The sequence below is a fragment of the Pantherophis guttatus genome, chromosome 4 (assembly GCF_059756535.1).
Source record: "Pantherophis guttatus breed Tessera chromosome 4, ASM5975653v1, whole genome shotgun sequence".
Classification (NCBI taxonomy): Eukaryota; Metazoa; Chordata; class Lepidosauria; order Squamata; family Colubridae; genus Pantherophis; species Pantherophis guttatus.
The window spans coordinates 21173960-21189240 of NC_142066.1; the positions used below are offsets into that span (position 1 = coordinate 21173960).

The window sequence follows — 15281 nt, forward strand, 5'->3', positions numbered from 1 at the left end:
ATCCCCTGCTTGAGCAGGAGATCCTATACCATTTCAGATAAATGATTGTCCAGTTTCATTTTGAAAGCCTCTAGTAATAGAGCATCCACAACTTCTGAAGGCAATCTATTCCATTCATTGATTGCTCTCTCTGTTAGAAAATTTCTCCATAGTTCTAGGTTCTTCTCTCCTTGGTTAGTTTCAATCCATTGTTTCTTATCTTGCGATTTGGTGCTTTGAAAATAGGTTGACCCCCTCATCATTGTAGGAGCCTCTTAAATATTGGAACACTGGTATCATATCTCTACTAGTCCTTCTTTTCATTAGATTAGACATACAATTCCTGAGTGCCACTAAAGAAGACTCATCACAGTCTTCCCTAGTAGGACACTTAAAAAAAGGAAGTGCTGGCAAAACAATACAGGTTAGTGGGAGACATTGTAGTCTCTACCTATTTAAATCTCATTTCTATCAGTGAAACACAACAAAGAGTACTTCCAAAGACACTACAAATGTGATCCAGTGCTCACCCAGAGACCAGAATGATTTCATCAAGTGGCATATAGAATTATAGCCTGCCTTTCAGACAAGTGCTGCAACAACTCTATGTACTCAACAGACCAATGATCATTTATGTTATTCTATACAATATTCTATATTGTGCATATGAGTTAAGACCAGTAAAGACAATTTAATGATTCACAAAAAATCTATATATTTAGCGGAAGATTTGTTCATGGCAAAATTGTAACCAATCAAATAAGGAGGAAGAATTCCCATTTTTCTGTAAAAGAAGTAATATTTTTTTCACTCCTTAACCCCTCTATATACTTCCATACTAATATATATCAATAAATACATTTATGCTATTGTTGGTTTATTTATACAATTTGTTCTGAGATATCCAAATCTCAAGGGCATACAACATGGAATACCAATAAAAGTGTACATTGCATCTTGGGTTAAATGTCCACATTTTTCAATATGTAACTATAAAGAATATCAAGCAAACAAAAAGATTTCTTAAAACTTTCTTTTCATGAGCTGATGTTTTTTGTTCAGTTCAGGTCTCATCACAATGATAAAACACTTGGGAAGAAAGATGCACACCAATAAGCCAGCACTGGAGGAGATCATGGAGAAGATCTCCACAGCCAACATATATTTTCCCCTAGTGCTTAGGTAGGTTGGAATAAAGCACAGCCAAACACTGCAGAAGAGCAACATACTGAAGGTGATGAATTTGGCTTCATTGAAACTGTCAGGTAACTTCCTAGCTAGAAAAGCAGCAGAGAAGCTAAGCAGAGCAAGAAAACCCATAAAGCCCAAAACACAGTAGTACATGGTGACTGATCCTTCATTGCATTCCATAATGATTTCTTCAGATATTGATTGCATATCAAAATCTGGGTATGGTGGGGATGTTATCAGCCACACAGCACAAAAACCTATTTGGACAAGGGAACAAGCGAGAAGAATGAAATTTACCATTCTTCCCCCCACCCATTTCCTCAATCTGGAACCAGGTTTGGTGGCCATGAATGCTAGAACCACAACAAAGGTTTTGGCCAGAACACAAGAAACTGCCACAGAAAAGACGAGGCCAAAAGCCGGTTGTCGAAGGAGGCACACAACCTTATTGGGTCTTCCAATAAATAGAAAGACACAAAGGAAAGAGAGGAGAAGAGAAATTAGAAGTGCATAAGTGAGATTTCGGTTGTTGGCTTTGACAATGGGAGTGTCCTTGTGTTTCATGAAGATGGTGATGACCAAAGATGTCATTAAAAAAAAGCAAAGAGAAAGAACAGTCAGACTGATACCCAAAGGTTCTCCATAGGACAAAAACGTGATCTGTTTTGGAATACAGGTATTTTTGTCAGGGTTCGGATAATGGTCTTCTGGACACCGAAAGCAGTCATCCATGTCTGAAAAAAAGCACAATAGAGTGGACATAGTGGATTAGAGACCATGTTGCACTCTCATGGCTTAGTTTCATTATGTTTGGAAATTCCCTACCTTTCTCCTTGGATATTTCCCGCTCTGGACATGGAAGGCAATTATAGCAGCAAAATGATTCCCCTTCTCTCTTGGCCTTGCTGTATCCTGCCTCACAGGGATCATTGCACCTAGAAAAAGGTGATCCCTATTCATGAATGAAGAAGAAGTTTTTAAGGTACAGAAGGGAAAGGAAGAGCTTGAAGAGATATTATTACTAGGTAATCAACAGATTAAGGAGGGAATGATAAACTAAGAACCTTCCCAAATATACCAGATAGGAAATATGATCAAATGAGCTAATTTTACCTTACCATAGGACTATTAACAGGTCATTGAAAGTATTATTTCCTGCCATCGCTTTTACAACCTCAGAATGCTGAGTGGTTCCTTTCTGTGGTTTTTTCTCTGCCCATTATGCATTTTCTTAAAATATTGTTATTAGGCAGCAACTCTTCACCTCCTCTCAACCTACCCCAAGGTCTTCCAAGATCATTCTCTCAAGCCACTCCATTAAGAATTATGTTCTTTGATGAAGCATACTTTAAAGTATGAAGACTTTGAGACCAATTATTCTACAACTAATTTGTTAAATATCCAAGGTCCTCTGAAGCTGTCATGGAGCCACCTTTTCCACAACATTCCTCTAAAAGGGAGTTCGATACTTAACAAAAATTGCCCAATTTTTGTAAAAAATAACCTTTTAATAGGAGGCAGATCAGGGCTTTGTTAAGAGGTAAAGGAATACTTCACTCAAAGATGAATTAACTATTACTAGAACCCACTCATACAAGATTTCTAAGCTACTTTAAAAGAGGTAAGGTGTCAGGGTTCCAAGTTTTCTTTCCCCCAAGGAAAGAAAACTCTGAGGCTAGAAGTTCCTCAAAGTTCCATTTTATTAGAGATGTCATATTGGCACATCTGGGAAAGCGCAAATCTGAAAGCTTCCAGGTTTTCTCCACTCATAGAAAAAATCCAAGTCCCTGCCCAGCACCCACATGTCCATCACATGGCCCAATCAATGCAGCATTCAAAATGGAGAGGCCTCTGAGTCACACCCCTCCAGGTACAGAAATGTCAACATTCCTATAGATATCCCCCACCGCTAACTTCTGTAGGTTAGCACAGGAACAAAACTATGGGATTTCCGTCAATAAAGATAATATTTTATCTACATAGATGTAGGCAGAGAAATCTAGATTCATATATCTAACCTGATTAAAGCCTACTGGCCATGTGATAAAATCCACGGAGACATTGAAGAACTTGTCTGGAGGCGCTGTAGGATCTACTGCTCCAACTTTGACCCTAAGAAAGGACTGGTTGGGGAATGTGATCCAGTTGATAATATCAAATCCACCAATGATTTTTCCATTTTCATCAAAGGAAATCTTTTCACTAACACTGTTGTTGAATATGGCATTTCTCAGAAAATAATGAAGCTAAAGAAGATGAGAGAGGGAGAGAGGGAGGAAGAATTTTTTTTTTGTTTTATTCTAGTTTTTAGACCAGCATCAAACAAATATCATAGCAATTACTCCAAAATATACAAATAAAATACCATACGTCTAATATTCTAACATAATATTTCATAGTTGTTAACATAGAAATACAGAATATAAATTGTAAATTTGAATTTACAATTTGAATTTGCCTGCAAAATTGCCTGCCAAATTGCAGGCAGCCGGCAATCAGCAGAAGTAGCCTGCAGTTCTGCAATCTAACCACTGCACCATCCAGGCTCTTATCAGTCCTTTTTCTTCCATTCAAGGTTTGGTTGAGAATGACTTAATCTAAAAGTTGAAAAGTAGGCATCAAGGTACTTTGAACGATCAAAATTGATGTTCATTTTTAAAAAAAAAACCCTGACACTGAATCTATTGGAAACTAATGGAATGTTAAATTTCTAAGAGTATATTGAACATTTTGGATCAAACTCAGTGTAAATATTCCAAGCAAAGCATCTAGAATAAAAGGCTGTTAAGCTGTGTTTCAGCACATAATTCAAAAGTAATGCATTTTTATAATTTTAATATGAGCATATAAATATTTTAGCTGGTCAAGGCATTGCTATATTTCACATTTAGACAAAATACCAATACCCTTACAGAATATATTAGTTAGCTTTTATGGACATAAATTGCAACTACAGATATTGTGAGATTTTGGCATTTCTGTGCTTAAAATCTTACCTGCCACCAGAACTTGTGATTGTGAAACTGTTGCCTTCCTTTTTTTGCTATTATTCTTCCCCTGGATTTGGATAAATACAATGATTGCAAAGCATGTGCCACAGCATAGACTGCATTGTAAATATTGTAGCTTTGGCCTCTCATGTGTGTTTCAAACACAGATGTAGGAAGGGTCACAAGCTTCTCCTGTCCGGTACATTTTTTCTCAGATTTCTCCATTTTTGAGTTTGAGAAGACACAATCAAATGCCTGTTCCCAAAAATCTTTTTGAAAATGATCTTGTTGATTTTTAGTTGGATTTAGGTTTTGAAGAAATCCCTGGAAGTCTTGGACTTCTTTTGTGTGAACTGCAAAGGATAAGGCCCCATGTAGGAAATGGATGTCCCAAGATTTATGAAATGAACTGGAAGTGCAATCTGTTTGAGCAGTTGTAACCCAGATTTTTGTCTTCTTTGGTATATCCACTACTTCTGATAATTGGAGGTATGTTCTCAGAAGTGATATAGATTCAAGTTCACCATAGAAGACTATTACATTGGCTGTACTGTTCATGATAACTTGGAATATATGGACACCTTTGCCTATTAGATCATTAAAATCAATGTAAAAATCTACCCTTGGGAACTCTTGTATGAAATCAAAGCAGATGCCATGTTGGGAAAATATGGGGAGTACCTCCTGTACAAATTTATCTCCCTTGTCATCCTTCACAACAAGAACCCCAATCCAGATCCATTTAAAATACAGCAATAACTGGAGGAGGCCACTACATTGGTGGGATTCATCTGGAAACATTTGTTGGAAGAAAACTGCTTGAGTCTCTTTATCCATAAGGGGAGCGGAGCCATAGGTCAACTATAGAAAGATAAATATTTGCAATTGCAAAGTTGTATGGGAGCCTCTGAGAACGCATTCAATTTTAGGGTGCTCTTGAATTTGTGTATTGAAACATTGTCTAAATAATTTTATTCATTTCATGACTACCTTGGCTTCAATCTTAGTACTCAAGAAATGTTTTTCTTCCTCAAAAACTCTTATTGTTGTATTGTTGTTGCTTTTGAGGAAACATAAAAATGACCATTCTGGAAAAGGAAAGAATAAGTTTCAACTTTACTTCAGTGTAGGAATATTTACCTGGGAAGGAGAGTATTTGTGGCTTGGGACTGAAATGAGAGGTCTGTAGCTTGGTTGTTGTTTTTGTTGCTGTTCTTGTTGTTTTGCAGATGTTTCATTTTTTTCACACTGAGGATGTTACCTTGTTTGGGTAATGAAACATCTGCATGAATACAACCAAGCTCATAGAGCACCAAGGACCTCTCATATTTACCTCTTCCCAATATTCCCATTGTCTGATCAGGTTTATCATTATTTGTGTTCCCCTGCTAATCCAATCAAGTATAAATGAATGCTAAACATTATGAGGCTCTCTTCTTTCTACCCCCTTTAATGGATAAACGATTTCCTAGAGAGGGAAACATCTCTAGGATACCCAAAATGCCACAGGTGTTCTTTTTTTCCTCCACAAAACTAAAACATTAATACCAAGTCTACCTTACAGTCCAAATAAATACTTTGGACGTTTAGGAAGTCAAATCTCTGTTTGCTTTTCAAGAAACATTTCTGTCTCCATGCTCTCCACTTCATCAATGCATATTTATTCTTTTTCTCTTTCTATTAACTTTTACCTTTATTTGGAGTTTGAAATTCAGTTGATTACCTCAACCAAGTTAGATCATTAGAACATCTTGTACTTTTGCTATTAATCCAAGAAAAAGTTGATTTCTTGGATGCCATGTCTTCATCTGTGGTCATAAATGCTCACTGAATAACAAGGAATAGATGATTGTGTGATAGCTGGATCCAATTAATCAATATTGATTATCAGCCATTTTAAAGTTTCCTTTCTGAGTATGTATCAAAATACAGCCTGAACTCTTTATCATAAAAGCAAAACAATCCATGTTTGTTCAGAAAGTGCTGTAGAACTTCAACACATCTTACCTGAGGAACTTTGTAGATGCACAGAATGGTCGCCATGTAGAGACAGATGTCTGATCCCCCCATGACTGCAGCTAAAGTGATTGGCACTCCACAGATGTAGTTAGGGACGAATCTGTCCTGGTTGAAGAGAAGCACCATTGAGGCAAGATATGTCCAACTTGGACTGGAATTGCTATTATAAAGGTGGAAACCCAATGTGACATTGGGTAGGATCTGGGCATTTTCATTGATCTCTTTAAGAGCAAACGTTAGAGCAAGTATATGCTGATAATTCTGAAAGGATACTCTGCAACAAGCATTACATAATATATTAAGAAAGGTATTATTTAGAATATGCAATGTTTCAGTAGAATATTCAGTGGGACATACTTTTGTATTATATTTAGTGCAATATATTTATCCTTCTACTAGGATCCTGGAAAATGCTTAGCACAAATATAGCACATATGCTATATTTGCACAAGAACTTGTGGTTTTTTTAAAAAAAAAACTTATAATACCAGCAAACACTTGCTTGAGGTTGGTAGAATTATTTTGTAATATATGAGAAATGCCTAATAGCAAACCATATATTCCTAGAAATTCATTTTATTCAGAAGAATGTAACTCTATTTTGTTACAAATAAAATCAACTGAGAAAGGGTAATCACTGCTCTTAAATACCATACATATTTTTGTGGTAGTTACACCTTCATAATTTTATCTGTTTCCAGAGTCTATACTTAGAAATAAGTATGATTAAATGAGCTTTGGTCTTTTTATTGACTGATTAATCAAACAATCTCAGGGTGATTCTGGGCAGCTTTCAAATAAAAAGTTTTTATCCACTTCATGTGGAAAGTGAAATGGAGGTTGACCATAGATTGATACATCTTTTATTAAGAGGGATGTTTCAGACACTTTTTCAATGACAAACTTTCAGGGAAATATTTTGATCACTGTTGTGGCTGAACAGCAAGTTATAGAGGTTGATTATAAATGAAAGATGTGCTTACATAACTCCATCTTGAAGTGCCTGAGAAGGGTGTTGACTAAAATCAATAGCGTCAGAAAATGTTGAGAATACAGAAATAATGCCAGCAATGTTAACATCTCCAAGCTGGTGATATGTGTGACGAATAGGAAGAGGCTCGTCCAAGTTACACTTGCAGACCACTTGAGGCATTATTGTTAACAGTAGCTTCATGAATACTAACATCTTCCATGAGTGTCTTCTTTCTTTGTATAAATGCCCCTGTTGGCAACAGCATCCTTGAAGTAAATCAGACTCACCTGCCTTCGTGAGATGTTTTTCAGAGAAAAATAGAGAATGCAACATGCTACCAACTTAAATCACAGAGCTTTGTGGCATCCAGCCATGGTTTGGAATATCATGGAGAACATTAATAACATTCTTCAGGCTCAGTTCTTCCATTTTGCCTGAAATCCCATGAGTTTGGAACAGGAATGCAGGTAATGTTTAATTATAGTTGAGATAATAACCTATTCAGAATTCTGAGCTCTTGAACTATGTCACAACTGAAAAGAAAATATGCCTGGTTCCCTTGAGACAATAAGCAGTGATATCTCAAGAACATTGGATTAAAATTAAATTCCTTTATAGTCAAACTTTGCTTCTTATTGACACGTCTGTATCATTTTCTTTGCAACAATTTTAAGTGGGCTTTCATTGGTATTGTTGGACTGCTCAGTCTAGGCTACACTTCTGGAATTTCAGGTTGTCTTTTATCTAAATACTGACCAAATCCAAATGTGCTGAGCTTTCCAAGATGTAATCTTGCTTATTTTGTAATTTTGGCAAAATAGACAAAACTAGACTAGACTAGACTAGACTAGACAAAAAATTAAATGAAATAAATAAAATAAAATAAAATAAAATAAAATAAAATAAAATAAAATAAAATAACGTAATGTAACAGAACCTAATGCAACACAACACAATGCAACTCTGTGCAGCGCAATGCAACAGAACAGAACGCAAAGCAAAGCAAAGCAAAGCAAAAGCAAAAGCAAAAGCAAAAGCAAAGCAAAACAAGGTTACATGACTTCAGGATGCTCTAAAAAGCCATAAGTGCAGCCAAATGTGATCTGTTTGACCATCAGAACTTTGAATCCAGGTTATGGCTATGGCGATGTCCCTGTTAACTTTCACCTGTAACTTAACAACTGATTGTAACTCAAGAACTTGCAGGAACCAGTGATAATAAAGGAATCATTTTTTCCACAATCTTGTTGTGGCCTGTCAGCTGACAGTGGAGCTGGTGGCAGACACGAATGATGAGGAGGTTGGGGAGGAACTTGGGCCAGTTTTGGAGTCTGGGGAAGACTCTGATGGATGTTCTGTGTCGGAAGCAGAGATAGAGCCAGGGCTGTCTGATATTTCCCAGCTACCAGAGAGGCAGCTGCCTATGGAAGCTGAATAAGTGAGGAGGAAGAACAACTGGGGCCTGTTCCAGATACGTGTATGCACAGAGCTGTTAGGAGAGAACAACTAAGGAGAAAGAGTCGACTTGGGATAAAGGCACATGTGGATCAGGGGTGAAATGTAAAATTTGTTACTACTGGTTCTGTGGGTGTGGCTTGGTGTGGGGGGGAATAATGTGACAGGGTGGGCGTGGCCAACTTTTTTTTTTTAACTTTTCAAAGTATTTTTTCTAATGCTTTGAAAAGCCTCTGCCGATCAGGCAACTCAGCTGGGATCGTCAGAGAGGCTTTTTTAAAAATGCCACTCTGCTGATCAGGCAACTCAGCTGGGATCGTAAGAGACTTTTCAAAGCATTTTTTTTACCACCTCTTCGGCCAAGAGGTTACAGGAAAAAATGCTTTGAAAAGCCTCTGACGATCCCAGCTGAGCCGCATGATCATCAGAGGCTTTTTTTTTTTTTACTTTTAAAAGCATTTTTTTGTCGGAAGAGGTTGTAGAAAATATATTTTTAAAAGTAAAAAAAAAAGCCTCTGATGATCGTGTGGCTCAGCTATTTGTCATTTTGGGGGATTTGAAGTGAGCTTTTTTTTTAAATCAAGTTTTATTGGTTTATTTTTCCCCCACATTCACCTACATCTTTTTTGAACAGAGTATTGGCCATATCTTATCTTATACAACTTATCAAATTCTAATACATTTTACTCAATTACAATTTTTGCCACAATTTTCTTTTTTCCCTTTTTTTAATCATATTTCAATATTTCTATGCTTACTTATATAAACAACATCTTCATTCGCCCTCAAATTCTAATTTTCCTGCTTATTCATATTTATTCTCTTTTATTTTCTAACCATTCATTCTTTATCTTAGTATATATGTTCGGGGTTGCCTTTGTTCCATTTCATCTTTTTTGTTGTACAGCAATCTTTCTTCTCAATCCTGCCATCTCCCTTTCTTCTTTCCTTCTTACTTTCTTTTTTCCTCCTCTCCTGCTCCTCTCTACTTCCTCTTCCTTTCTCCTTCTCCTCCTTTCTTCCTCCCTGTCTAGCCCACTCTCCTACTCTGATTTCCTCTCTCTTCCTTCCTCCCCTCTCTTCCATCCCTCTCTCTTCTCCCCCTCTCTTCCATCTCTCTACTCTCTACTCCTTTTTCATCTCTCTCTATTGCTGTATTCATTTTCAATTTAATATTTTCCACTATGGTGTTCAGGCAACCCCGATCTTTCTCATTTATTAAAAATATTACTCAAAATTCCCCTCCTCTTTTTAATTTTTAACAAATATTTCAACTGATTGCATTTTTTCCTTGAAACCTTTGTTAAAATAATCTTTCAACCCTTGCTTTTTTCCCTTTAACAATGTATTTCTTCTGTTTTACTTCTTACAAGTCTGTCATTTACATCATTTGCTAACATTTCATTTTCATTCAATTTTTCATTTCAATTTCAATTCCCATCTTAATTTCAATTAATTCTTTTGTTGCTTTTATTTCTCTCCACTTAGTGATTCCTCCAACATCAAAAACATAGTTCATTTTTTTTCACATTTCATCTACTGATCTATTTTACATTAAACGGTATTTTCACATATAATTTCTACAACATCCTTCTCTTTATTAACATATTAATATTTTCACTGACTCTTAACCATTTTCTTTTAAACTCTCCACAATCCATTTCTTGATGCTTTCCTCACTTTCTTTCATTCCCTTACTTTATTCCTCTTCTTTTCTTATATCTCCCTTTCTGCCTCTTTTCTTTAATTTTCACTCTGTTAATTTTCCCTCTCAATATTTTCCCATTTATTTCTCTTCTTTTCAGTTTTGAGATGTATTCTCTCTTATCCATTTTTATTCTATCACTGTTAATCCCAGTGTAATCATCTTTATTTTTATTTTCATTTATTTCCTTTTCAATATTTCCTCCTTGTTTCTCTTGCTTCTCATTCATCTTTTCTCTTTCTTTTTTCTTGCATTCTAACCAATTCTCTGCTTCCTTATTTCCCTTAAATGCTTCTCTTATTTTTCAAACATCTCCCTTAATATCTCACATTCATCCTCCCAATTCTCCATATTGTCACTTTAGAAGGCTAGAAATTTCCAATTTATTATTTTCATTTACTTATACTTCTAGTTTCAAAGTCCATGCAATATCTCCTTTTCTTTCCAGATAGTGTCCAGTTCAAATACTCACTTGAGCCATCACAATCTCAGTCCTCGTCTTCCCTGCTTCTCTTAATCTTTTCAGCTATATACTCCTATGGCTCTTTCCCACGATCTCTCCTCCAGCAGATGTCTCTCTTCAATTCACAACTCTTTCGGCAACAAAGTATCCATTTTATAACTCCAAGGGAATGCCCGTTTCCTCTCTTCTGAGTTAAATCTTTTTATTGTTTAAAAAATGTTCCTCTGTCTCCTTTTCCCTTGTCTTGTTTTTATTTCTTTGAAAATCCAATTTTAAATCCAAGTGGAAGATTCCTTTTAGGGCTTTTGTTTTCACTTTAAAGTTCCTTTTTTCCCCCTCCGCTTAAATTCCCAAGTGCAAATTAGCCGCTAATTGCTCGTTGGGACTTCTTTCGAGCTTTTAAAAGTTTTTTCTTCTTACCTGTGAGTTGGCCAATCACTCATCCGGTAACAATACTCTGTTCAATCACAACTCCTGCACTTTCTCTTTTTGATTGTGGCTGCTCCGGCTTTTGACAGCTCTATGGCTGCCTTCCTTTGCCGATGGGTCAAAGACTAATGCTGGCACTTCAGGGAACTTGCTCTTTCCCTATCCGTGCCAGCCTGCGTCTTCTTTCTTCGCTGTCCCTATTTCTCCATAGTTCTAGATTGCTTCTCTCCTTGGTTAGCTTCCATCCATTGTTTCTTATCTTGCCTTTTGGTGCTTTGGAAAATAGGTTGACCCCCTCATCATTGTAGGACCCCCTCAAATATTGGAACACTGGTATCATATCTCTCCTAGTCATTCTTTTCATTACACTAGACATAAAATTCCTGAGTGCCACTAAAGAAGACTCATCACAGTCTTCCCTAGTAGGACACTTAAAAAAAGGAAGTGCTGGCAAAACAATACAGGTTAGTGGGAGACATTTATTTTATTTATTTTATTTTATTTTTCAATTTATATACCGCCCTTCTCCCTGAGGACTCAGGGCGGTGCACAGCCAGAATTAAAAACATGAAATACAAATATTAAAAACAATTAAAATCTATATAAATTTTGCCCAAAATTTAAAAAACCACAAACCAATTAAACATTTAAAAATTTTAAAAAAAATTCTTCCTAAGCCAGCCCGACTTGCTGGAAAAAGTGGGTTTTAAGGGCACGGTGGAAGGCACTGAGGTCTTGGATTCTCCTTATCTCTGGGGGCAGCTGATTCCAGAGGGTAGGTGCCCCCACAGAGAAGGCTCTCCCCCTGGGGGTCACCAGCCTACATTGTTTGGCTGATGGCACCCTGAGGAGGCCCTCTCTGTGGGAGCTCATGGGTCGCTGGGAGGTCGTCGGTAGCAGCAGGCGGTCTTGAAGATAGCTAGGCCCTATGCCATGGAGCGCTTTAAAGGTGATAACCAACACCTTGAAGCGCACCTGGAAGACCACCGGGAGCCAGTGCAGCTCGCGCAGGAGCGGTGTTACATGGGAGCGCCATGCTGCTCCCATCACTACCCGCGCTGCTGCGTTCTGGACCAGCTGGAGCCTCCGGGTGCCCCTCAAGGGGAGTCCCATGTAGAGAGCATTGCAGTAGTCAAGGCGAGAGTGACGAGGGCATGAGTGACTGTACACAGGGAATCCCAATCAAGAAAGGGCCACAACTGGTGAATCAGGCGAACCTGATAAAAAGTCCCCCTGGTTACAGCCATCAGATGTTCCTCCAAGGACAGCTGCATATCCAGGAGGACTCCCAGATTGCGAGCCCTTTCTGTGGGGGCCAAGGACTTGCCCCCAATAGTCAGTGATGGAGTCAACTGACTATATCGGGATGCCGGGAGCCACAGCCACTCAGTCTTGGAAGGGTTGAGCTTGAGCCTGTTCCTCCCCATCCAGATCCGCATAGCCTCCAGGCACTGGGACATCACTTCAAGGGCATCATTGGGGTGGCCTGGGTGGAGATGTACAGCTGGGTATCATCAGCGTACTGATGGTATCTCACCCCGAAGCCACGGATGATCTCGCCCGGTGGCTTCACATAAATGTTGAACAGAAGGGGCGAGAGGACCAATCCCTGTGGCACTCCACAGACGAGAGGCCTCGAGGTCGACCTCTGCCCCCCTGCCAACACAAACTGCGACCGGTCGGAGAGAAAGGAGGAGAACCACCGCAATACGGTGCCTCCCACCCCCAATTCTTCCAGCCGGTGCAGCATGATACCATGGTCAATGGTATCAAAAGCCACTGAGAGGTCTAACAGGACCAGAACAGAGGAGCAACCCCTGTCCCGAGCCCTCCAGAGATCATCAACCAATGCGACCAATGCCGTTTCCGTGCTGTGCCCAGACCTGAAACCCGACTGGAACAGCTATAGATAAGATGTTTCCTCCAGGAATTGTGGAAACTGTCGCACGACCACACTCTCAACAACCTTCGCCATGAAGCGAAGGTTGGAGACAGGACAATAGTTGGCCAATATTGCCGGATCCAGGGACGGCTTCTTGAGGAGAGGCCTCACCACTGCCTCTTTCAAGGCAGCGGGGAAGTAACCCTCACTCAACGAAGTGTTGATAACACCCTGGAGCCAGCCTCGTGTAACCTCCCGGGAAGCCAGTACCAACCAGGAGGGACACGGGTCCAGTAAACATGTGGCCATACTAAGTCTCCCCAAAATCCTGTCCACATCATCGGGAGTCACAGCATCAAACTCCTCCCAGATAACATTCTCAAGACTATTCCTCGTCACCCTGCCCTGATCTACCCAGTCAGAGTCCAAATCCCCCCGGATCTGAGCGATTTTGTCATACAGGTATTGTCCGAAATCCTCCGCCCTGCCTTCCAGGGGATCCTCCCGCACTCCCGGATGGAGCAGGGAGCGGGTCACCCTAAACAGGGCGGCCGGATGATTCCCTGATGACGTAATAGAGGCGGAAAAGTAATTAAACTTTGCCATCTTTATCGCCACTAGGTAGGTCTTAATATGCAACCTTACCAGTGTTCAATCAGATTCAGCGAGACTGGCCCTCCAACCGCTCTCCAAGCATCTTTTCCGGCGCTTCATTTCCCTCAGCTCCTCAGTAAACCAAGGAGCTGCGCGGGATCGGCACTGGGTCAGAGGCCGCAAAGGCATGACTCGGTCCAAGGCCCCACCAGCTGCCCGATCCCAGGCGGCTACCAGGTCCTCAGCCGAGTCATGTGCTAGATCCTCAGGAAATGGCCCAAGCTCCATCTGGAACCTATCAGGATCCATCAGGCGCCTGGGGCGGACCCATCTTATTGGCTCCGCCTCCCTGTGGCGGGGTGTAGTGGTTCGAAGGTCCAGGCGAAGGAGCGAGTGATCTGACCATGACAAGGGTTCCATGTCTATATCCCCTATAATAAGATCACTCAGCCACTGGCCAGAGACAAAAATCAAGTCCAGAGTGTGTCCCCCCCCGTGGGTGGGGCCATGAACTAGTTGGGTCAGGTCCATGGCCGTCATGGAAGCCATGAACTCCCGAGCTGTCTCAGACATTTCACTGATGGACGGCAAGTTGAAATCACCCATGACCATAAGCCTGGGTGTATCAACTGCCACCATGGCTATCACGTCGAGGAGCTCGGGCAGGGCTGTTGCCATGTGGCAGGGAGCCAGGTACGCAAGCAACAAGCCCATCTGAACCCCATGACCCCATCTCACAAAGAGGGATTCACATCCGGCAATCTGTGGCACAGTGGTCTCCCTCGGACTAAGACCTTCGTTAATAATAACCGCCACCCCCCTGCCCCTCCCCGGGCCCTCGGCTGATGGAATGCTCTGAAGCCTGGTGGGCACATCTCAACCAGAGGGACCCCTCCCTCCGGGCCCAACCAGGTCTCCGTAATAGCCGCCAGGTCCGCTCCCCCCTCCTGTATAAGATCGTGAATGAGGGGGGCCTTATTTACCACGGATCTGGCATTGCACAGCATCAGCCGAAGGCCCAGGTCCTGAATATCTGAGCCACCTAGTATCCGAGGGGAGCCTTGGAGACCGGGGCGTGCAATAGCTCTCAAACAGCGAGTGCGCATCCCCGACACGTGATATGGTCTCCTGCTCCCGCCATATCTGCTCCTCCCATCCACCATGCTGATGGTACACCCCTCATTGGTATAGCCCTTCAACCCCTCCCCAATCCCTTGTCCTGCACCCTCCAAACCGTTGCCCCATGCCAGGCTCGGCTCTGACTTTAGTGGATTTCCCCGCCCATCCCCTTTGGTCGTCCTCCCAGTTCCCCTTAAAAAATTGTTAAAAGACCCCCTCCCCGAACCCTTTAAAATCTTATTAAAACACTTTCCTAAAAAACCCCACAAGCCCTTCCTCGCGCCATGCCATCTCTCAGGATCCCAAAATCTGTCATCGAGATAGGCCCTCGATAGAGTGGAGGGCCAAACCTGCGAGAGGGGGGAATCTCGCAGGGCAAGGAGTTCAGACACTGAGTACTTTAAATCGTCAGGGGTGAGGATAGTCCATGGTCGGGAGACCACCATGATGTTATAATACAGGGGAAAAAGTTCCAGTCCATG

General features: G+C 40.7%; 1 protein-coding gene across 1 annotated transcript; it reads right to left on the reverse strand.

The window, feature by feature from the left end:
* Positions 1–1002: 1002 nt before the first annotated feature.
* On the reverse strand, positions 1003–7332 carry LOC132711567 (vomeronasal type-2 receptor 26-like). Its single transcript, XM_087893498.1, has 6 exons — positions 7163–7332; positions 6168–6453; positions 4167–5021; positions 3189–3416; positions 1996–2122; positions 1003–1904 (listed from the first exon to the last, which is right to left on the reverse strand). Exons 1-6 carry the CDS (start codon positions 7330–7332, stop codon positions 1003–1005), a joined length of 2568 nt encoding a protein of 855 aa, XP_087749624.1.
* Between the last annotated feature and the right edge of the window lie 7949 nt (positions 7333–15281).

Coding starts and splice junctions, on each gene's coding strand:
- LOC132711567 (XM_087893498.1), bottom strand. CDS start 7,332: ATGCCTCAAGTGGTCTGCAAGTGTAACTTGGACGAGCCTCTTCCTATT. Junction 2,123..3,188: donor GGCCAGTAGGCTTTAATCAG/GTTAGATATATG, acceptor ATTCATGAATAG/GGATCACCTTTTTCTAGGTG. Junction 1,905..1,995: donor GGAAATATCCAAGGAGAAAG/GTAGGGAATTTC, acceptor GCTTTTTTTCAG/ACATGGATGACTGCTTTCGG.